The 25,601-nt window shown below is 38.8% G+C and overlaps 1 protein-coding gene across 1 annotated transcript in view; it reads right to left on the minus strand.

Annotated features, from left to right (window-relative positions):
• Positions 1–7,620: 7,620 nt before the first annotated feature.
• The window catches only part of slc6a9 (solute carrier family 6 member 9), a 45,751-nt gene continuing 27,770 nt past the window's right edge, over positions 7,621–25,601 (minus strand). Inside the window, exons 2-13 of the mRNA XM_053330537.1 lie at positions 24,693–24,849; positions 22,123–22,254; positions 21,608–21,878; positions 17,721–17,853; positions 17,373–17,507; positions 17,182–17,285; positions 13,301–13,538; positions 11,163–11,297; positions 10,970–11,069; positions 9,877–9,977; positions 8,967–9,137; positions 7,621–7,875 (exon numbers count right to left, since the gene is read on the minus strand). Coding sequence (XP_053186512.1) covers positions 7,621–7,875; positions 8,967–9,137; positions 9,877–9,977; positions 10,970–11,069; positions 11,163–11,297; positions 13,301–13,538; positions 17,182–17,285; positions 17,373–17,507; positions 17,721–17,853; positions 21,608–21,878; positions 22,123–22,254; positions 24,693–24,849 — 1,932 coding nt within the window. The remainder of the gene's footprint in view (positions 7,876–8,966; positions 9,138–9,876; positions 9,978–10,969; positions 11,070–11,162; positions 11,298–13,300; positions 13,539–17,181; positions 17,286–17,372; positions 17,508–17,720; positions 17,854–21,607; positions 21,879–22,122; positions 22,255–24,692; positions 24,850–25,601) is intronic.

The following is a 25,601-nucleotide window of genomic DNA, read 5'->3' on the forward strand; positions in this document are numbered from 1 at the left end:
CTGACTCCAAGTGATGGAAACTAGTGGTAATGATGTCAGCTGCTTGCTCGGCCCATCCATTTGTCAAACACAACATCTCCAGCATATCATAACATCTACAGGTCAAATCAACATGAGATTTGGAATAAATATTCATGGTGCAGCTCTGAAGATTACTAAAGGTTTTGCTGACCTCCTGATCTTCTGTCAGGATGACCGAGGAGTCACTAAATCCTCGGTGAATAAGAACACCTACAGCCAAAACAAAACATACGTGATAAAACACTTTTATCAAGTCTAGGAGTTGAACAATTTTTCAAGGGCAGGTATTTAGTTGTATGTTTATACAGAAGCTGGATCTGCAGATGTCTAAATTCTTCATGTCAGTTATACGCTGTAGTTTTTATATTTATTGCCATGCTGCCCTCTTCTGACTCTATGTGTTACTGCATCCATTTTATTCCTCCAGTAGCCAGGGGAACAGTAAGTAATAAGGAGGAGGAGTAATAATAACACAGCTGAGGATTTCTCTAAATTAGTTTAATTTTGTCAGATGGTTGGGCTTGTTTTGTATTAAACATGAGTATGTTGCTGTTCTGCACATTCCTGTTAGTTTGGTGAGGATTTAAAGACCCTACACACCCTGAGCTGAAATGTCATTGTTTTGAATTCTGAGGGTCTAAATGCTGTTTCATGAGCATTTCCACACTGCCAAAAAATAAATAAATAAATAAATAAATGAATGAATAAATAAATGAATAAATAAATGAATAAATAAATGAATAAATAAAAAACTGCCTTTTTGTATTTGTTTGGCATGAAAATTGCCTTATGTAGAAATATAGATTTTTGTCACAATAACTTCTACACATTGTTTAAGAAAGAAATCAATCGTAGACTATCCATGAAAAGGTGCCCCATGATTTTTGCATTCCAAGTGTGCCTCTCCAGCTCCATCTAGTGGAAGGTATCACAACCGCATTGGGTAGTTCAGCACTGGAAGTCAATGGAAGTTCAGCACTGAAACACATTACAGTACAGTAGGACCACAACACAACCCATAGAAGTCAGTGTATGTGTACACAGTAATGTTTTTCCACTATAGATAAACCTTGTGTGAACCAATTCCATATTCTATACTGCAACCACAAAGCATATGCTGGGTATAAAAAGTTAGTTAAATATTTTGGGATCATGGAATTATTTGAAACACAGTATGAATTTAACAACATGGATTACCATTTCTCTTGTTTTGTTGTGTGTTGCAGTGGTACTCTTACAAGATAGATCTGAGAAAGTAGCAAGATGTTAAATGTGAAAAAAGAAAACTAAACTAAACTCTACTGGATAGTTTTCCCTTTAATATCACTGAAAAGCATTCACATTGACTAGTCAGAGGGGGAAATCACCCATTGGTGGAACAGCACATAACTCTATATGTCAATATATAATACTCAATATTTAGCATGCACAAAACTGCCTCGCTATAGAGTAAGACTATGCAACTTTTGCTGGCATCGGCCCCATGTTTTATTTTTGTGATCAAGCCAATTAAAAAAAAATCTCTGACACACTAAATCAGGACACAAAAGTAGAGAGAAGTCATTAAGTCAGCAAACTGACTGAAGCAAGCAAACAGGGCTACTTTAGGCATCACATTTTGAACTGCTGCTCCACTCACATTCTCCCCACTGTAACATACTGCTGCTGTCATTCATATAGCATTTTAAAAACCCCACCTTCACCTGTAGGCTCTGAGTCTATGTTACACTGGGGCGCGAGGGGGGGGGGGGGTAAATATTGTTGTTCCCCACTCCCTGCTAGTGAGATCAATATTTTACTGTGGGAAGTGACAAGTTGTACCTATTCTACATTTAAACAGTCTAGTTGACACAGACTTGGCTGACTGAACTAACATCGGCCAACGCTATTGCGACAATAAGCTAATTCAAGCCTATGAATCTTTACACATTAAGAATGCCATTTTAATAATCCAAAACATAATGGATAACTGACGCAGAGAAGAAGACATGCATTAATTTGAGGTGCAGGTGAAAATACCCAATAATTTATACTTATAGTATAACATCGTGGTAAGACAAACTACATAATCGTATTAAAAGATATGATACAACACAAGAATACTGCAGCACACTGATCTTTAAAATAGATTTTATTTACCATTTTGTAATTCAACAGTTTACGATATACAGCTGACAGGACTAAGACATTTCAATGTATTTTGGCCCTAAAGGTTGAAGAACAAGAAGAACAGACATGGTTAGATAGATAGACGGATAGATATGATAGAAGGTACCAGAAGAACTGTGTTCTCTTTTCATTTGTGCTTTTCCTCTCCACTCCTCCCATGAGACAATTTTACATTGGCATAGCAACAACACAGCATTTATCCACTGACACTTGGACAGCCAGACCACTGAAAAATACATTTTCTGTACTTTTTTTTTTCAAAATGGAAATGTGAATTATTATTCTAATTATATGTGTTCTCCTGTTGCTTATAAAAAAAACTAATGATTTCTTTAAAGTGCTGTAACATGAGATTATGCTTATATGAGCAGTAGTAAGAAAATTCAAGAGGTAATGTTCTGAGATTTACAGAGAACCACAGAAGCAAGGTAAAATCACAGTTTTGTTTTTAGTACAGTAGAGCAGCTGTGCTGTGAATTTGTGTATAAAAATGGTCCGTACCTGGTAGTTCTTCATCATCAGTGACTTTCTGCACAGCCACCTCAGTGTACAATGATAGTAAGTAATAATATATTAGTATTTGAAGACCTGGGTAAATTGTTAGCTATTCTCAGTTGTGTGTTTTGGAGGGCCAAATGGGTCAGGTTATGGTAGCCAGATAGGAAGGTTCACTTGACCAATTAATCAATTCAAAATAGTAACTGGACCCTTGTCTGATACTCATATGTCATGTTATTTCCTGAAATGTCCACATAAAACAGTATTATGTACCAATAATATGCACCAGAGCTGCACAAGAATAAAATATACTGTACCACAAGCTGTTGTTTAAAACAGGACAACTGTGTCCTGGATGCTTTAAAGGGTAATTTGGTGTTGATCTTGCTCTGTTTTAACATGTCAAGCAGACCAAAAAAAAAAGCCAAACTCTTTGTGCTAAGGGCCACAAAACGTTCAAGGTAAACAGAAATGCGTTGTGATGCTCAAATACAAGAGCATGTTGAACAATTTAGTGTATGACTGTTGCTACGGCATCATGTACAACGTAGCTTTAAGTAATGCTTAAAAGCATCGTTATGTAGCTGCAGCTGCCGTCTACACCAGAGCTCACAGTAAAAACTAATCATTCTTTTGTAGTTCAAGTTTCGATCCAAAGCTTTTTGTTTGGCAATGCTTTTTAATATCAGCTGGCTTTATCTTTTTCTATGAATACAACCTCAAAAACAAACAAAAAAGTAGTGTCATACAACATGGATAAACAATGATTAAAATCTGAAGATAAAATACTGTACGTCATTTTCTTTCTCTTCTTTTAGTACAAAAAGGTTTTTTGTTTTTTTTTTAAAGATAGACTGTATATTATTAGCTGAATAGGACTTGGCTAGTTCTGATAGATTAGAGGTACATTGACATCAATACTGACACTACGCCTGCTCTACATGCAGACTCAGCAGTAAGAGCTAATCCACTACACACAAAGTACACAATACACCTGACATTGTCTACATTACACTACAAGAAAAATGACAAATCAAAAAAGCCCGATACCCACCCCTCTCCCGCCCGCACAAACACACTGCTACCTACCCATACCACCCCAAAAAAAGGAAAAAATAAAATAAAATAAACACAAACATACACACAGTCTGATTATAGATTATTTTTTTTACATTACTGTACAATGGGAGGAAGAGTTGTGGGACCAGCAGATATGGAGAGGGTTGGGATATATAGAAAGATAGCATGATAACATGGCAGCTAAGCTTCACTTACTACAGCATTAACACAGCAGACAGGCTATCACAAACAGGAAACGGTCTGAGCTACGAGCTGTTACTGAGAAAAACAAGTTCATATTCACCTTTTTTCAGCAAATAGAACTCCATTTAGAAAGTTGAACGTTCCTTAACATGGAATTTCTTATTAAAGGAAGTAACACAGAATAGATGAGAAGATAAGGTAAAGTATTGTGTCATAGAGCACCTGGTTTTTGCAGGAATTCAATTAAAAATATACATTATTACAAAATACGTCACGTGTCGCGGTATGAATAGTTTAGGACCAAAACAGACCAAACTAACAGCTCCAACTAAAGCTAGAAGGCATATGTCCTAATACCAATCCTCTATGTGTGGAAACAGCCAGTATATGTTTCTATCATCTGAGAACCTTCCTGTGCATAAGCCTGTTAATAACCTGGTTAGATATATGTGCTTGTTTCAGACATCCTCTGAGCATTCTCGTGGCTTTACACCGGCCTCTCCGACATTGTAGCTTTCTTCGTTAACACTGTCAGTCTTGTGTCTGTTGGGTTTGTTTGCATTTAGGTCACATTTAGACCTCTGTTGCGCCTTTACTACCCTGAGTGTCAGCATCACCCCATTTTATGGATTACTGGAGCAACGGCACTGTTGATTTAAATTAAAAAATAATAAGAAATGACTATCCAATCCATGATTGTGAGTAAAAGCGATGAGAGAAAAGAAATAATGTGCAGATTTAGTCTGCTGTGCTTCTAAACCTTTTAAAAAAATTAAGTCCTAGCAAGTATGGACATAACTACTAATCCTTAGAGAACAGTAGTTTGTCATTTTGGGACATGTTTGTGTTCTTGCCGGGAGCTAATTGAGATGAACGTCTTTATGCTAAATATGTAGCTAGCTGGACACAGGAGCCGGTTAGCTTAGCTTAGCATAGCATTAAGGGGGAAACAGCTTGCCTGGCACAAAGATATCAAAATAAACCTGATGTACTTCTAACACTTATTAGCATGTTATATGTTGAAGTATAAAAAAATCACCAACTTATAGGGAGCTATATGCCAGACAGTTTCTTGGCTAGGCTAGTACTTTCCTGGAAAAAACAGAGAATTGTCTTTTATCAAATTTCAGTTTTTGTACAGATTAAACAAACAATATACAACATGTTAATTAGTGAGATTTAGATGTGCTGGTAGGTATATTTTTTACGTTTCCAGTCTTTACGCTAAGCTAAGCTAGCCAGCTGCCTGTTACTCATTCACAGTTCAGACATGAGAGTGGTATCAATCTTGTGAATAAGCATATTTCTTAAAAAGTCAAACTATTCCTTTAGGTCTTTCTTTCTAGATATAAATATGCTGTATACAATATATTGTAAAATACTGTTTACTATGTGAATATGTTCCATGCTCGTACTGGTATCAAAGCCCTCTAGATCTCCACATTTTGATTATTTGACAGCTCACAAAGAAACTGAAACTACAACATGAAGAAATAGCACAGTCAGACCTGCTCCATCCCCAAACATCCGCCCAGTCTGAAGCTAACAGCATCTCACCACCTGAGCAGGTGTCCAACAAAGCATCTTAGGATAGAACTACAAAAGGAACATGTGGCGTAGATGTGTTTTATTCGCCACTGAACCTCTGCTGCTACACCACCTCAGTATCATACGTAATGCTGACTGGACAAACCTTCCAGTCACTTTATAGAAACACAACCCTGCATGCTAAAGACACCCCCTCTCTATCCTATCACACCCTCCTACGAAACGACAGACAAATCAAGTCACAGATGAGGAATGGTAAACATGGTTAATTATGGTTCTGTAGTTTTTATTTTTTTTGTACAAAATAAACATATGCTGTCTTTATAATTATTTACTAAGTTACTTTACAATAATGAGAGGTAAAAAGGAGAATTCTACTGAGAGAACGATACTATACAGCTACATTTAAAACTACATAATTCATTTAAGATGATGTTTATTCTGTTTTTCGTCTGAAAACAAGCTGCATCTCTCTGCTTTCCGTCTCTCCATCAGTCACAGCACAGCTTGGCTCCGAGCCACAGAACAAAATGACTGTAAAATACATTAAAGGTTCCACTGACTGTAAGAGACTGGCATCAGACCGGTCTCTTTGAGATATATATGTGTTTATATATATATGTTATATGTTACCAAAAACACGTGCAGAACTCAGGTATCTTAGGTAATGTTTTTGGTAACATGCCTTAACGGGGCAGATTGCTACAACCCATGGGAGACACAGACGACGACAAGATACACACCTGTGATCCTTTCACTAGCTACCTCTCCTCGAGCCTGGATCCTCTTTTATACACCACGTCCCAAGATGCATTTCACTCAAACAGAATGCCTGGAAGACTTAAGAAGAGATGGCACTTCTATATACAGAGTTGCATCCATGTGTTTTGTGTGTGTGTGTGCGTGCGAATGTGTAACCTTTTTTTAGACAGTGAGAAAGGTTAGGTGGTTTAGGTCCCTATAATCTTAACAGGCCACCTTAGTACAAGACAAGGTTTCCACAGGTGAGAAACAACAACAAAACTACAATGTTTAACTTCACTTGGACCCTGAGAAATGGGCACTGGGATCTCTTCTGTCACAAAAACTGGAAGCAAATGTTCTTTGTGTGTGTCTGTGTGTGTATGATTGTGTGTGAGTATGTGAATGCAGAGTCAGAGTTTCAGTTAAAGTTCACTCATATTTCTCTGAAGAGTTTCTCAAAGTGTAAGCAGCTTTACTGAAGAAAAAAAAAGAGTTACAAATGGAGGAAATTTCCACAGAAAATCAGCCCTAAGTGTCACTTGCCATCTTGGGTCTTTGTTAAATATTTGTGCTCTGTAAAACTTTCTTTTTCTCTCTCTTTTTTTTTTTAGGAGAATAGGAGAAGCAGCATAAAAACAACAGGCTTAGTCTTAAGCTGAGATCAACTATAGTTGAGGTCACTGTGTGCTGTAAATTGTACAATAGTGTGAATGTATGAGTGTGAATGAGTGTATCCGCCTTTTTCTAACTTCCAGCATCATCAAACTGTAAATTGGCCAGAACAGGCACAGTTCCCCCCTCCTCCCCCTTCCTCTATTATTACAGCACCACTGCGTATCACATCACAACAAGTCTCCAGCTGTCAAACCTCTGGAGCTGCCGCTACAAAGTCACCGATCCCAAACAGACCCGGCTAACAGAATGAAGGAGAACAGTGTGTGTCTCTATGCTGCTGCATGCACCAAAACAAACACATGCAGCTTCACAATCTACTGTACCTCTAAACTGCATATGAAGAGGACATATACAAGTTTTACAAAAAAAAAATGAAAGGAAAAGCAAACTGCATTATTAAATTATGTGGAACAAATTAACAACCCACCCACACGCACACACTAACATACACGCAGATCTTTTGGATGATGACCCAATTTTTTTTTCTTCCTTTCTTTTTCTTTATGTAGAGACAACACACAGATAGATAGAAGAGGTTAGGATAGATATAATAAGCCCTTACAATATGTAAAGGTCTCCAGCGAATGGGATCTCCCCCACAGAGGACTGTGGGAAAGTGGGGTGAGGATTGAGGAGAAGGGAGGAGAGGGGAGGAGGAGATGGTGACGGTGGCGCTTGACGGAGCGGGGTTGTGGGTGCCGTCTATGCGCTGGGGTTGGGGTTGTTGTGTGTGTTGGTGGAGCCGTTGCTTCCCTGGATGGTGAGGCTGATTTCATCCTTACACTCCTTCTCCTTCTCCTTCTCCTCCTCCTTCAGCTCTTCCTTCAGCTCCTCCTTCTCCTTGAGGGGACGAGCCTCCACAGTGTCTTCGGAGGCCATGGCGGCGTAGCGGCCTGTCCGATGCTCCTGCAGGGCAGGGCCCCACTTTGGATGTGGTCGGCATGCGTGCTTCAACCGCTGAGATAGAGAAGATACAAAGAGAGAGGGAGAGAGAGGGAGAGAGAGAGATGGAGAGGGATCAAAATGAATGAAGGGAGCTCTAAAAATACTATAATAATACAGTATGTGTAATATGTTCATAGTTAAGTATATACACGTTGTTAAGTTCAAGATAAGTATACATTTCATTTAAATCTGCATTAAAGTCACGCTTTTTTTTCTTGACTACCTGGGGGCATTGCAACAACCTGTAAACAACACTGACATGTTATCACCTTAAATAGCTGTTGAGGTCAACATGTAAGCCAACAGTTGCCTATTTACACATTCAGCAGACACAGCATAACATTAGCATTTAGAGTTGTGTTTATGGTCAAGCTCTGTTACTGTCTCCATAAGTCCTGAGGAAAACATCTGGTTACATTCTCCGCCATGTTCACCAGCTACAAATTAAAACTACTGATTAGTGCAGCTTTAAAATTTGTTGTAAATTGAAGTTCACACTGTGAATGAACGAGTCTTCCCCAGTTATCACAAAAAACAACAACAAGAAAAACAAAATCTAAACCCACTTTAAATTTTTGACAGAAATTGAACAGAAATTTAAAACTATCTTGTCCTAGATGAAGCAAATATGAAAACCTTTTCTCCTAGCAGCTGTTTGGTCACATGTTGCCAAGTAAAGCAAGCAACAGTCAGGTATAGGTTTGAAGGTATAGAAAATGTACTGTATATGATAACAAAAGAGCAACAATTTGTGAGATAAGTAGGGCTGTACTCGACCAAACAGAGCTAGAAAATATGACTATTTGTATGGACTTGCTCACAGCCAATCAACATTTAATGCGGCATGCGATTGGCCCACTGCCACAGCAGCTACAACCTGTCTGAGGAGGTGAAGTCGCTGTGAATTTGAGTGAGCGCACTTAGCAGTTCAACAGCCAAGATGCCCGTGTAATGGGTATCGAATGAAGTACTCAACTAGTATCTCCTTAAGGGTACTTGGATTGGTACTGATATCATCATTTTGTGAAGTGGCTAAATTGTCAGTATCATTTTCTTGTCTTTCTTCTTCCAAAACCATAATGTGGTTAAAGCAGAACTGTTACCTCTCTGAAGGTAGCTCCTGGGGACCTTGAGATCTTGTAGAGGGCGTAAACAGGTATGCAGACCACTGAGGACAAAGCCATGGAGAAGCCAATAGCCAGGGACCAGCCGGGATACACGTAGTCATTGTAGGTGATGGGCTTGTACTGGATCACTGTGAAGATCAGGATGAACTGCAGGTACAGAAAACACAGTGAGTGAGTGAAGCCTTGATCATTTATAGCACAAAGCTGATGGAAATGTAACTTTATCTAAATATATAAAGAAGTGGCAGATGATAACTAAAGAGTGCACAAAAGTTTAAATGAGTACAGCACGAGTATGTATAGCTCTAACTGACATGGAAAATAAAGTATGCTACTGCTGTTGCTACTCTAAAACTAAAAATCATCAGGTTTTTCACAGGAAACTGAGACTTTCATTAACTCAGTGCAGGTGAAATAATTAAAGTACACACAGCAGCACAACAGACATATGTTTTAATTTAAACTTGTACATAATGTGATTATGAATGTGACTGTAGCCAACAGCAGTGGGCTTTAGTCACAGTTCTAGCAGATGCCCTGGAGAGCAGAGCATTAATCTGTGTAGTGAAATGAAAGAGAGAACAAAAGTGCCAGAAATCTGACCAGTAATCCACAACAATGAATTTCTTGGTTGGCCCAGCAGCTTAGTGGACTAATACGCCTGCTTGGGAAATACCATTGATAGCGGCTGCATGTGTCCATTTCCCAGTCAGAAAGATTTGCTTTTAGGAGGTTTATATTGGAAACAAAGCCAACAGCAGCCAAACAGATTAGTGTAGATGGCTCAAATGTAGGTCAGGTCCTGAACAATGTGTCAGCGTTACAGGAAAGTTGAGAACCTTACTCAACACCCCTCAGATCGCTCAACCAATGTGTGTGCACTTACGGAGATGATGACTGGGGAGATGAATCTCCAGCACACTTTGAAGAAAAGAGGAGGAGGGAAGCCCAGCATCATCTCAACATCTCTAAAGTAGTTCCTGTGACCTGAAATTAAAAAAAGAAAAGTCATTAAGTATTGTAATACCAGCCAGCAATTTGACAAGTCCTAATTTTAAATGTGGTATTATTTGTGTGTCATGTAATCTCACATGAGGTGGACCATTTTAATAGCATGACATGAAAGTAAATAAAGTAATTAATTAATAAATTCATACACTTGGTGTATGACAGTAGAGCCAAAGTGCATGGTCTTTAGTTCCTGGTGCTTCACTTCTAGTTAAATCCCAACCTCAAATTTTATTGTACATCTATCAGACCAGATCATCTAGATAAGGCATATCTAAACTATTCCATAAAGGGTCGTGTGGCTGCAGGTTTTTGTTCCAACCAATCAAGGGCACACAATTTGACCAATCAACTGTCTGAAGACTGAGATCAGTTGAGTCAAGCCTGATGTGCTCCTGCTTGGTAGAATGAAAACTTGCAGCCACATGACCCTTTATGGAATCGTTTGGACATCCCTGTTGTAGATGGATAATCTTCAGTGTCTTCTTTAGCTTAAAACTGCAATTTCAGACTATGCTCCCTGGCTTTGGAAACACTAACCATGATGAACGTTATCTGCTTTCATATCAGACAGTCAAACACCACATTCAAAAAATGTTGAGGAAAGTAATTGTTTGAAATAGTCAGGTTTTTATCTTTTCCCATCTAAATCATTTTTAATTCAAGTTTTTCCTCTTCTGATGAACTTTCCTCTTCAGTGCACCTGTTTCCATACTTTGTTTCATTCTTGCTTGACATTTACCGCTGATGTTCTGGTGACAGGAAATGTGTCTGCTTTCATACTCTACTATAGGCATGCTGAAACTATCTTTCTATGGAATCATTATGTAAATATAGCCAATCATCTGCAGAGATAGGAACAGCAGACCACCAAGCTAGATAGACTCAAAATTGCAAGCAATGCAGGCACTGTGTTTTTATGAAGATGTACATTTGTAATTCTTGTCATACATTCACATTTCCATTCTTACCATAAATATACATGACGCAGATGCACATGATGCAGGAGATGACAACCAAAGAGAAACTAGCAGCGTAGTTGTCCATCAGCAGCAACCAATAGATTCCTGCCTGCATGCAGAAAAGAAGAGAATGAGTTAGAAACTGCATCTCCATGAGAGAAAACAAGTTGGGGCGTTTGATCTGCATGTGCTTGGGACTCACCTGTGTTGTTAGTGGCACTCCCAGTAAAAATCCAACTATGGCCACTGACAGTGTGACCACGGTCTTGTTTCTGATGATCCAGTCTGTGCCGATCTCGTCGACGATGGCCGTCACCAGCGTCTCCAGCAGACAGAACTAAAAAAAAAAAAAAGAGACAAAAAGTCAAGGGGTTAATTTCTTACACAAACGTTTCATTTATTTATTATGCTTTATTTCATATGGACTGATGCAATATTCATAGACAGGCTGAAACTACTGCCCAATCCAAGTATTACAGTGTTTATAGTGAATGTTAATTTGCGACACCTGTCCATAGAAGGGCTTTTGTGAAAGAGATTAAAATAATAAAAAAAGAGTAAAAAAAAAAGGAGGTAAACCATAAAAAGCCACGTACTGTAGTACATAGACCCGTCATGATAACTACTTTTTTGGACGATATATAGTCTCAGAAATAATCACGATAAACAATATTATTGTCATCTGAAGATCATTTTATATCACTGATATAATGATAATATAATAATATAGTAATTCAAGGGGGGTGGGAGGTGGGGTTGCAGAGTGGGTGCTTCACTTGTGTAAAAACTTGTGTAAAAACATTATGTGTCATTATAGTTGGGGACAGAGTTATTTACCTTTAATTTTACAGTCTCCACTCAGGACGTACACATGTCCATGTATCATATGATAAGTCCATATATAGACATGATGATGTAGATAATTAGGTTATTGTAGGATAAGTCATAATTATTGGGACAGGCGTAGTAGTATATACAGTGCAGCACAGGATAAAAAGAAGATTGACAAAGTAAAACATGGTACAAAAATACACATAAAACTAGACAAGGGTATAGGTTTGTTGCTGGATTTGAGTCAGGATTTGGTTAGGCTCTTAAAAGTGGTGATGTGTGTAGCACATTTCAAGTGTTAAGGGCTTCCTAAAGAAATCCATCAGAGCAAAGGATGTTTTGCAGAATGAGACTTTACAGTTTGAGGCTGCTCTGGTGGATCTGCTGTAGCTCTGTAGTGCCTTGATGTATTTGCACACTGGCTGAGGAGCAAGTCTATTTAAACATTTAAACACAAGCTTTATATAATGAAGATCAACAAAAACACCTTCTGTTGAGTTATGATAGCTCATAATGTCATTCAATGTAAGAAGTCTGACTTCCTTGTTCAGCATTCGATGACCACTATATTTATATATATTTTTTAATGGAACTAAATTAAGTTGACAAGTGTACAGTATTACAGTATTTCATGTGAGACTAAAGATTCTTCCTTTTCCTTTTACATAGTGAGTTTTAGCGGTACACACTCCTCATGTCACACACAGATGGAAATATTACCAAATATTTATACTGTTATGTTAAAGAGGAAAAAATATGCACTCCTCAGTATGTGTGAGTGTGGCATAAAAAAAGCCAATTCCAGAACATAATAAAAAATAGTGTATCAGCACATTTGCGTTTTAACTTGTCTAAGCACAGTCTGTGTAGAACATCTGGAGAAGCATGAATATTCTGATTGTTGTTGATGTGAACAGGTGACGACAACACATCACGCAGCATTACAGCAATGAATATAGCATAGCACTTGAAACATTGCTGTGCTGGGCCTGAGAATATAACACAAGTGATGAATAAAATGTGGCTTGCTTGGGTTGAATGGTGCTGTATGGACTCTGCCACCTTTGACCAAAAATGAAAAGTAAGCCTTCTCAGTCTATAAGCAGATCTGCAGATCTAGATCAGACCTAACCCTGCATTCTCCAGGCACACAATTTCCTGTCAGGTCTCATTCTAATGAGTTCACTCAGCTCTATATAATGTTATCAGCTCGGAGCTGTAGACAACATGTGCAGCAAACAACGACTGAAGACTGAAGGTAACATCTGTCTAGGGTGTGGAATGTAAACTGGAAATTGGATCAGTTCCAAAGAAGGAAAAAAAAAAGTGGACAATCTCTATGTAGAGTATATACACATAATGACAGGTATTTGTATATGTGATGACTGACATGTACGGTTCACATTCACCTATAGCTGTGATTACATACATATCTCCAGAGCAGTTGTAATCACGCTATCATGGCTCAACTACATGACTGATGTGTAGTATACAGTTTCCCAGCCTCACCTGAGTCCCCAGTCCCAGAAGGATGAGCATGAAGAAGAAGAGCAGCGACCAGAGTGGAGAAATGGGAAGCAGAGTGAGGGCTTCTGGGTAGGCCACAAAGGCCAGTCCGGGCCCGTGGTCGGCCACCTCTGACACGGGGACGTTCAGGTGGTGCGCCATGAAGCCGAGGATGGAGAAAATGACAAAACCGGCATAGACGCTGGTCGCACAGTTGGTTATACTGATGATGATGCTGTCTCTGTTTGTAGGAAAGAGACCAAAAACAACATGTGGAGCATGAATCAAACTGCTGGAAAACAAAGTGAGATTGAACATTAAAATGCAGTTGATAAAGAAGACAGGAGAAGGTAATACTTGATATTAAACACATTTCTGAGTCATTTCTGTGTGTCTTCAATATACTACTATTCCATTATAGCTGAAAGACAATTTAAATATAACATTTCCCTTTCAGCAGGAATAATATCTGATCTATTGACTTACTAGCAAAATAATGAAAGTAAAGCCATTTGAAACAACTGTATCCAGTGTGGTTGTCAACAGTTACTGACTTTCTGTGATTAATTCTTCACTGACACATCTGTTAACTCATCCTCCACATCATTCCACAAGAAAGAACACTTGAAATTCAATTCAATCTAGTATGAGTCAATAAATTCTGACCAAACCATCCTAAACTTATCACTAAACTTAAAGACTATAACAAAACTATGGCTATTATATTTATGAAGTAATATTTCTTAGCACATGTTAAGCAATTTTAAAGAGCATGCAGCCTTTAATGGTAGAATTTTATGAAACAGATGTAAAAAACAGACATGAGAGGACAAATGTGCCAGTGTATAGGTACATGTAATTCAGATGTGGGGACGAATATCCTTAAATTAACTTCCTTGCCCACCACATGCTCCACCTGGATTTTGGCACGAGCTTCAAGGTTAAAAATACACACAGAAAGGAAATTGTCTCATTTTCACTGACAGATGTATTGTTTTTTAAAGATCTGTCAACTTAATACCTTTATGAACATCTTGGTTGCTCTCATGCTCTATATACTCCATATGTTCTCTCTCTCTCTCTCTGGAACTAAGAACAGGCAGTGGTGGTGTGCAGATGTTTAAAATGCTTCCGCCTTGCAAACAGCTGTTTCAGACAGGTGGCGGGCGTTGCTTACGTCTAGCCGGAGCCATATTACCTCAGTATGAAGTGTATATCTATACATATTCAAAAATGTTCTATCATAGAAACTGTCAAACTTGTTTAGAAAACACAGATGAATGGAATGGAATGGATTTATTTCTAAGGACATTCATAGAAAAAAAGAGAAATTTGCTTATTTAATCCATATAGTTTAATTGTGTTTAAATACCCTAAATCCATCTTTCATGTGTGTTCATATATCTAGTAGTTGGTTTTAACAAGTCAGTATTGTGAGAAATGTAAGAATCAGTTTGAGATTTTCTCAGCAGGTCTGAGGTGAGCTGAGTGTACTTGAACTGCACACAGGATGCCTTTGATGACTTCGATGCCAGTCATTTTATCATCAACCCAACGAACCACCAATCTGGCGCCCCCTGCTCCATCTTGCACTTCTGCATGTGCACCGATTGGTGGTGTTACAGGAGTGCGGAGAGCGACTCCACGGGGACGGAGCTGCAGAACACAAGCTGATTAGGCCGCTGTGCAGCTGTGTGCGCAGATAGCACAACCTCAAGCTGCTGGCGGAGGAACAAATTATATCTCCAGCCCTCCTCCTCGCCCCCTCCGGCACCCCCCATTCTGCCTGCTCCGTCAGCATGTGTGGACAAGCTCAGGAGAGTAAATGACATCTTTCCCTCTCCTTTATCTTCTCCTCTCTCCATCTTAACCTTCTCAGCTGCTTCTCGCTCACTCCCTCGGCGTTCAAGCAAAGTGCAACCAGCCTCTTAACACAAGTCCAAAAAAACATTATCTCTGTCCCTCCTCCTGTCCTACCTTATCTCACCTTCTCCTCTCACACTCTTCTCTCTTTTAGACCTATAGCCTTGAAGTTGGCTCCAGACTATTTTACCCTCCTCCTCTTACTTTCTCCATCACTCTTCAGTCCCGACTCATTAGGGGGAAACCACATTGTCGGCACAACCTAAAACAACTTGTCTCCTTTCCCTCTCTCTGTACCTTCTCTGATTACTGCTTGCTGCAACACTGCAGCACTGTAGCCTCATGCTAAATGAGCATGGTCATATTCACACAGGCAGAGGCAGCCGCTCATCAGTTATCACAGTGTTGCTTTTGGGTAAAAATCTGACCGCATCAAATTTGAGTAATTTTAATGCTGTAACTTTAGCTTAAAGCTTACAGAGCAGAGTAACTGCTGAAAACTCAAAATCCAAGTGGATACATTCACACATCTTTGTTTCTGGAAGCTAATTCTATTATATTTTAATATATTGCTTCAATTCTAACTTTTACCTACACCGCTGTTTTTATATTTTGATCTCATGTGGCCGCTCTAACACTTTCATTTCTTAGCCATCCTAGTCTTGAGAAATATGCTGGGATACTTTCCTGACAACAAGATGTAAGATGTAAGAGAAGATCGATACTACTCTCATATCTATCCATTAAATATGAAGCTACATTTAGTGGCTGGCTAGCTTAGCTTAGCAACAAGGGAACAAAGGAAAGGTAAAACAGCTAGCCTGGCTCTGCCAAAAATACTGTAAAAAACAACACTAAAAAAAAGTTTTTAAGAAAACAAATAAAAGTATGTTTCCATGTGTGCAGGACTGTAGTTGGGTTTTATGTTGGGAGGGAAATTTGCGTTGGATGGTCAAAATAAACTGTACTTTTTCTCTCTGTACCTCTTTTTTCTCTTATATGCACACATACACACATCAAGAGCATAAATCAGCAAAACGTCTACTATAATGACCATGCATTTGCTAATATAAAGCTAATATAACTTTTATCTCTGATTTTAAACAGATATTTACATTTAATTTATCATAAAAAATTGAGACTAAAGTCAGTATTTTAATTTGACACCATAGATTTTCACAATACATTTTACAAGGAAATAAATGTATAATAAACTGTCATTAATGTGTTACTCTGTCTAAACCAGCTATCTGCTGTAGGACAAGGGGCTCTGTTGATTTTGGCTACAAATCAAGTTTCTAATAAAATATCACATTGTTGGTTACTGACACTTTGGGGTTTTTTTGGACATCAATATCAATTTCGGAGAGGCATTTTCACCTGCAGTAAATGGTAAATGGACTGTATTTATATCGCACCTTTCCACTCTTATCGACCACTAAAAGCACTCTACAATACACGCCAACATTCACCTATTCAAACACACATTCATACACTGATGGCAGAGGCTGTAATGCAAGGTGCCAACCTGCTCATCAGGAGTGGTGATACAGTGCTCCACAACATTTCTCACACACACAAAGATGGTACAGCCATTGAAAGAAATTTGGGGTTTGGTATCTTGCCTAAGGACATCTGGACATGTTGACTAGAGGAACTGGGAATTGAACCACCGAGCTTTGGATTAGTGTATGACCAGCTCTACCTTCCGAGCCACAGCTGCTACAGTAATTAAGTTGTTAGACAAAATTACATCTAAGCAATGATTACAAATTAGCTAAAATGTGACTAAAGTTAATTGTGTCCATAAATTCATTCATTATCAACTCTACAACTACAACAGCAGCCTGAAGTTATGGGTCACCAGATCATCAACCTTGGTATTCCCTATATCCATCTCTCTCACTCTTTATCATAGCGATCAATACATATATTGGTAGGGACAATTCAGCAACACTTTGACATTCGTCATCTGTGCTCAAGCCTACACCTGTGTGTGTGTCTTTGTCTGGAGTACCAACCTGAAACAGTTGTTGTGGAACTTGTTATAGGAAGCCATGGTAATGAGACCGCCCCAAGCACAGCCCAGGGAGTAGAAAATCTGTGATGCAGCATCTCCCCACACCTACAAAAAAACACCCACGTACAGTCACAACTAGTAAAGGTGGGAAAAAGTCAATTCTCTCTTTGGGTCTATATTTACAGGTGTTACCTTTGCATCGAGGACCTTCTGCCACTGTGGAGTCAGGTAATACTTGATACCGTTAATGGCTCCATCCAATGTGATGCCACGGATGAACAGGATGGTCAAAACCACATACGGGAAAGTGGCTGTGAAGTACACCACCTGTAAAATTCACACACACACATATGATTACACAATGGAACTAGTCACTCTACATAGGAACCAATAAGGAGTGAATAATGCCTGTGTATATATGTGTATGAAATAAGGAGACACACTGCAGATCTGCTTTGTGGTCAAGCCTGCGTGTCTACGTATGTGAATGCATATGCCTGTGTGTCAGTGTGTGTGAGTGTGTGTGTGTGTGTGACTGACCTTTCCAGAAGATTTAACGCCCCTGATGAGACAGAGAAAGACGACAAACCAGGAGATGGCCAGGCAGCCCAGGATAGGGAGACGTAATTCTCCAAAGTTCCCAATGCCATCAGAGATGTTCAACACATAGTGTCTGAGAGAGAGAGAGAGAGAGAGAGAGAGAGAGAGAGAGAGAGAGAGAGAGAGAGAGAGAGAGAGAGAGAGAGAGAGAGAGAGAGAGAGAGAGAGAGAGAGAGAGAGAGGTAATTAACATATTTCATATATACAGGTCTGTCTGGAGACGTTCTTTTTTTCTTTTTCAAGAGGAACACATTTCCTAAGCAACCAATGAAACATCAACATCTATTCTTTCATCAGCAGACAGAAAACATGACATGATTTATGGAGTCATCACTGAACATGTCAATACTGGCAAAGTGCCTGACTTTCATACTTATCTTTAAGGCGATGCGTGTGACATTTTACTAACAGGAAAGACCACAATGTATTCACATGACAGTGTGTAGTACTGTACTTCATGGTACAGTGATTTCTATTATCTTGTACATGGTGTTGACTTATTACTGGCTGTATTTTTCCATTACTGACTGGGAGTTTCAGCAGGATGCAATGAATATGTTATTCATGACAATTCTGGAAAGATGGGAAAATAGGAAATATTCCTAATATTATATAGAATATGTATATCCATGCAACCCTCTTTAAAAGGTCAAAAATGACTGGCCACTATGTTTAAAAACAGAAAAAAGCCCCTAAAAGATTTTTTATTTTCAACTTGAAATTGGATACCTTTTCTAGAGTGTTTCCAACATTAGAAAAAGTGAAACATCGCCCGTGTTCATATTTCCATGATGTAGTTTATGGAAAAAGGAGAAATTAGAAAAATATATTCCTTTTTTAAAATTGTACAGTTCAGTAAGTGCAACACACACACACGCATGTGTGAATATCCCCAGTTCTCTCTTTGCTGAAGTCATGAGTGCACGTTTCAGTGGCCAAAAGGTTGGAATTTTTTGGATGTCCAGCTGGGACAGTCAAGAAGAAGAGATGCTTATTCTGCCCCCGAAACAAATACTATGTGCTGCACATGAGAAATACAGCTGCAATGTCCTTGCACACACACTTGCATTCTGTCCTACATGTGCTAATATTAGAGATGATTGATCTCACCCTAACCCTTATTTTTTGTTGTTGTTTATACACCTTGAGGGTGGGGGCAATGGTTCAAAAAATGGGAGATGACTTGTTATTTTTTATAGTTGAATTTCTCATTATACAGTATTTAAGAATATCACTGAGAATGAGAATCACTACGTTGCCCTTCAATAAAATACATTCAACCCTTACTATAGTAACAATTATTACATGTTTTTAATAAAAATGAGTGGTGTCCAATAATTAAACGCGGTCTTTCTGCACTATGAAGAGTTTCAAAGTTTGTGATGAATGACAGCTCGTTGATTCATGCAGAATAGATTTAGGGTTTGAAATTCAATTAAGCTGCTTTATTTTAGGGTTTTAGTAAAGGCAGGTTGTTTTGGCCCTAGGGGCAAGAGGAGTACCCACAATGTTAAGACTACAAAGGGTTATTACTGTATATGTTTACTATATTATACAACCTATACTGTGTCTGTGTACCTCATCATTCATTTGAAAATGTTCTTGTGCTTGATAGTGAAGTGATATAGCAACAGTTCACTGTGTTGTAGAGGACATTATGAATATTTTGTTTTGTGAAAGTCATCTGTAGTTATTGTTTGGTCCTGTTTTTAAGATATGCTGCGTACATGTGTCTGTGCTGTTTTAATACGCTGAGACATTGACCTTGAGAATAAATGTCCAAGGAGCAAGCCTGTCTAACCAGTAGTCACATTTAGATTTACAACACTGACAACGCAACTTTAATTTAAATGTAAGAGGCAAAGCTGTCTGTGCTGAGCTGAAGATTAATGGGTAATTCTGACCTGTATCAACTGCTTCTACACTGTATGAAAGGCTTTATCTGCAGTTAATTAAATTCCTACAGCCAGCTGAAAGCAGCGGGATAGATGCGTGTTTTTATCATCGGCATCTAATTTGAAAATTGTGTCAAAATGCAGAGCCGTCACACACTCCGATCTGCAGTGGGTACCTTGATTAAGTCATGTGCAACCAACATCCAGTGGCTGTAAAATGACCAACTTCTATGCTGTGCCACATGAAGCTGCTTGGTTAAAGAGTAACTATGTGCTCTTCTGATTTAGGTGTGGACAACCTGAGATAGTTCACAGTGGAAAATCTTGACCACTAAAGGTTCAGCCTCCTGTCAATCTTGTTCTCATCCCAGCTCATGCAGCTGTAACGTGACTAAGAACATAATTAATCACTACTTTCTTTCTTATGTAGTATATTTTGCTCATAGCTGGTTGGCTTTGATTCATTGACCTTATGGACTTCATCATTGATCTTTGAGGTTACATGATTTAAATGGAGCCCTTAGAGTTGTTCTGAATATTGAACAGCGGTTATATGGGAAACCTCTGGCGTGCCACTGCTGACGACACTGTCCCAAACTGCTGCACTTCCAGTCAAATCTAGTCCAAATATTTGAATACTTTCCACAAACACGAGGCCTTTTTGATGCAAGCTTATCTCACTGGTGCAAATCAATTTTGACCTCTGTGTCAAGTACGATAGGCCTACAAAACTGAGTCCAAAGAGGGTATTTGCATAACTTATAGAACTTGTACAACTTATAAAACAATGTGTATATGTAAACCTGATCCTTGCATGACCAAACTTAAGAGAGAAATTTTGAAAGGTTTCTATGGTGACCGTTCAAAACAGAACAATGACAGCAACTAGTAGTGTTTCAGAGTAAATAATTGCTGCAGATGTGCTGATAAAACAGATTAATGCTTAAAATGTGAATAATTGATTTGAATTAAACATCCTCTAACCAAAATCAGCACAGAAAATAACTTTTAATGTGGTTAAATGTGGAAAAAGTCAGTAAATCAGTCTGCACTGATCTATGACTGAACGTGGATGATTGTGGGTTATTTTTACAGTATCTGCTCTATGAGTGCCAGTGCCGTTACACATGGCTGTTCATTGTATTTACCTTCATTAAAATGACCTGATGAGACCAGGCTGCTATAACACACACACCTCCACACACATCAGATTGCTTCGCTATAACTTGATACTCTGCTTTTCTATGAGGGAGACATCGGGTTAGCAGCTCATCTCAGTCTCTTTTACAACTTTCTTTTGACTTTGTGAAGCATCTGACATTTTAACCTCGTGATGGCTGAAGGGACAGGAACGAGCGAGGAAAATGTGGGCGAAGAAGAACTCATGGCTAAAAGAAACAGCACGTCTGTTATTTGGAAGTACTTTGGTTACAAGGAAGATGACACGTTACAAACACAGGTACTCTGTAAGTCATGCCCAACAGTTGTAGCAACCAGCAGAGGAAACATGACTAATATCTATAGCCACCTACAACACAACCACAAGGTAAGGGTTGTTTCTGTTTAGAGTAGCAGATATGTTTTAAGGTGTTCTCTTTAAGCCATCAAGAAACTGTATTGCTATGCACCTACATTGGTTAAATGCCAATATAGCAGCTGTAACCAAGTGCAATTTTTACAATAAAAACATGTTGGAATGGAAATATTGCATTTCATTTTTTTTCTGCATGGGTGACTCACTGTCTGAGATCTATGTTAGCAGCAAATTCAAAGCAGAGAGACATAAAAACCATTTACTTAAGTATTTGTGTATTTATCGCAAGTCATATCGTCATCGCAACACTCAACAACATTATCGTATATTTTCCTAATATCGTGCAGCTTTAGCCACTAGTATTCACCTCATGTTCACAAATTACTTCTAAGACTTACTTCCAGTACTCCTCACTGGGGCTGGTCCTCTTGGTGCGGTTGACTACCTCGGTGACACTCGCTGCCAGGCTGGTGGTAGCGTTCACCAGAGTGGCGTTGATAGGGTTGGTCACCACCCCGACACAGTCCGGCGTGTTCCAGGGGTTATTGCAGTATGTCCATGGCAGCAAGTTTGTCATGGACATGAAAAAGTAGTAGAAAGCAATGCAAATGACCACGTTGTAATAGATCCCAATGTAGGTGGACACCACCATCATGCCATAGCCTACACCTGTGGAGGAGAGGAGAGGAGAAGATGGTGAAAATACAGAGGAAGAACATTAGAAATTGGAGACTTATACTTGGTAGAATCAACATCTCACTATAGGAGTTTTAACCTACTGTTGCAAACAAGCTGCTGAATATGAATCATCTTTAATAAACTCCCTTCAAATCTCCTACTTGAACTTATTATCCTACATAAAAATCGATATTTATACAATGTGACTGATACACACACCTAAGTATATACTAACCTTTGAACATAGGGCTGATCTTCCAGACACCCAGACACCCCTGGCTGGCGAACTGACCAAAGGACAGCTCGAGGAAGAAGAGAGGAATGCCGCAGAACACCAGCATGATAAAGTATGGTAGCATGAAGGCACCTGGGGGGGAACACACACTCAGTCACTGTTTTATTACTTTTGGAGGCACACAGGAAAAGAATTGGTTTTATCCTGCACTGTTGTCTGAGGAAGTCAATAACTACCATACAGGTATAACACACTAAACTAAAGAATATATTGTATGTACCACATATGTATATATTACACATATAATTACAAAAATGTGACATACCATATGGGAAAAAGCAATTCTTCTCAGCAGTAATGTCTATCATTAACCTGGGAGAGTGTAGATCTCCACAAGGTGTGTTTGTTGCTATGTTTAGTCTCAGATTCCTTTAAGATACATAGCATAGTGTAATGGTATTGTACCTGAGTGGCCTGGGTTTGCTTAACTGTATGTACTTAATAAAGAAACAATAACCTGGTGAACACATCCAAACTTCTCAATTTGAACATCATTTTTTATTTAGAACATTTAGGACACACCACATAAAATAATACCCCTCCAAAGAAGAGTTCAATCTCACTAAATTGTCCCTGCCAGCTCCCTTACAGTCAAGATGGTGACACAGCTAACACAAAAGAGGATTTATTAATCTCATATTGTGTGTAACATTACTCAATCATAACATATCAGGTGTGGAATTAATCTGCAGATGCTCTGGTTCAAGATGAGACCAAACTATTCTATGGATGTCAGTTCTGAAGCCACGACAGAGGCCAAAATGTGACCTGCAACAGACTTATTTATAGCCAAGCCCATTGTCAATCATGCCTTTTGCTGTAGTTACGAACTGGTTAAGAGGAGTGAGGAGTCAAGTTGTCCACATTATATATCTATATATAAATAACACATAAACCTCATCTGTCACAGTAACCTCCCATGAGTGAGTAGAGAGGTCACTAAACGTGCAGCTGAGGCCATTCAGTGGTGCAACAACTCTCTGGTGGTTCAGACTGGACCAGAAACCAGACAGCCATCTATAGGGAATGTGTGTGTGTGTGTGTGTATGTGAGTGTGTGTGTGTATGTGTGTGCTTTTGTATAATTGTTCATATGAGAATTAGGTCGCCGTAACCAGCTGATACTGTACAATACCTAAACCTTATCGTTGTTTGTGAGGAGCTGGTATGGCTCAGCTTGAGCTCCTGTCCACTCTACACTCTTTGCAGCTGTGTATGAGCTAATGCCTGGCCTACATACACTGAGTCCTTGTATGGGAATGTAGGTCTTATACATGCATAACACTAATAAAAATATTTACAGCGCAAACATATGAACGTAAGTGTTGAGTGATGCCAAGAAAAAGGTCACTGAGTTCAGGAAACCAAACTGATTGCCGTCACTGTACTCTGGTACTTTTGTTGTACATTCATCTATGCAAGATATTGTACAAAGATACATAGAACATATTTTAGTCCATTTAATCCTGAGATTTAGGATGCATTTAATGAGGGGGCAGATGACTCCAAAACAGACAAAATAAATATATTTTCTTCTCATCATGTTCTGACATCTTGAATACAGCGGATGCACAGTGGAAGCGGCACGTCAGCAGCAGCAGCTGGATCCATTCTATGCACTCAGACACATTTTGACAGCGCTCACAGCCCAATAAACAATGAGGTGGTTATGCAAAAAGCTGATGTCTAAAAAAAACAAAAACGCTTTGAGTTGCAGTTACACGTGTTAAAAGGATAGGTTCACAATTTTTCAACACAGTCATTTTGTTCAAAAATCACCTAAAAGTGTATCTAAAGCTTATATAAAACCTCATATTAGCTCCAGATAACCTTTTTTGGGAGGACTGTGTAGACCCCATCATTTACATTGAAAGTGTCTTATGCGGGGACCTTCTCATGGACAGTATGATTACAGCAAGAAAAACCTATTTCAATGTTCATTTGGGCTCCTGACAGATGTTTTGAGACACACTTGGAAAAGGTATGAACCCTTTAAGTGTTAGCCGTTACAGGGCTGGTGTAGACAGCTGCATTATTTCAAATTGAAGGGTAAAACAAACAGATGTCTGATGATCGACTGAAAAAGATATAGAGGTCACTCCCTTAAGTGCAAAACCACATACATATTGTATATACTTATTTTTACATACTGAGTTTTGTGTAAGCTATTGGGAGTTAACCATATGCATCAGTGAACCAAACCACTACATTTGATACAGTGGTCATGTCAAATTTATTGCTAATTAGAGCTTTAAATTCCTTGCTAACATACAGGCTGTAGACTTCCAATTCTAATTGATTTTATACATGTAACTACAGGATGTTTTCAGTTGACCTCCTTTTCAATCCATCTTCAACTTTATGTTCTGTATGTTTTGTTTTTTTTTACTGTACCTTAAGCACTTAAACTGCACTGTACTCCATTTATGTGATGTGCAACTGCCTGGCACAAATATGCCAACCAATAATAAATCAAGAGAAATAAGCTCTGCTCTACATTGAAATGTCTACCTCCTCCATTTCTGTAGCAGAGGTAGGGAAACCTCCAGACATTGCCCAGACCCACAGCATAGCCCACGCTGGTGAGGACAAACTCAATCTGGTTGCCCCAGTTCCCTCTCCGAGAGTTTTCATCCTTCTTCACTGGCTCGCCTGGAACTGCTCCGTTCTACAACAAAGACACAGAGAGACAGAGGTGACTTCAGGTGACAGATGAGAGAATGTGTTTCTGAGATAGTGCCGTCGCAGCAAGTCCAGAGTTAAAACTGTACTATAGGCAGATTAAATCACACTTTTTTTGACCAACATCAATCAGAAATGGATGCTCCAAGGTTTCCTGGTGCAGGTTAAATTTAGTACCAAACAAAGTATGTACAAAATATCACAGGATGAATATGCTCATGGGTAGCTGGTATGGGTTAATAATTACTATGTTAACCATTGTAGTTTGGTATTTTAGCATGCTAATATTTGCTTATTAATGCTAAGTACAATGTATAGCTGATAGGGATTGGTTGATGGGAATGTCATTAGTTTTGTAATTATTTGTCATAAATTAAAGTCTTGGAAATCAAAGAAAAAAGAAACCTGTAAATGGTGCTAGCCGGAAAGTGAAAGGATCAATGAAGTTATTACAATAATATTGCAGGAGGTAATATATATTTCAAGGAGAAAGTTATGCAATTTTGATTGTTAACTTTGCATTTTGTCTATTTTAGTGAATGGATCAATCATGCTAGCATCAAATCTTGCTAGTTAGCAAACACCATCAGGCTACATGGAACAAAACATATGCGCAAGTTTACCGTTTACCTGTGCAGTAATTTGAATATTTTTTTTGTTTCAAGAAAATGACATTTGACATTGTTAGACTAGTTTTGGTGTAGTGTAGTGTGCTATAGGCAGTGTGTCTGGTACAAA

Source organism: Scomber japonicus, chromosome 12 (genome assembly GCF_027409825.1).
Source record: "Scomber japonicus isolate fScoJap1 chromosome 12, fScoJap1.pri, whole genome shotgun sequence".
Lineage (NCBI taxonomy): Eukaryota > Metazoa > Chordata > Actinopteri > Scombriformes > Scombridae > Scomber > Scomber japonicus.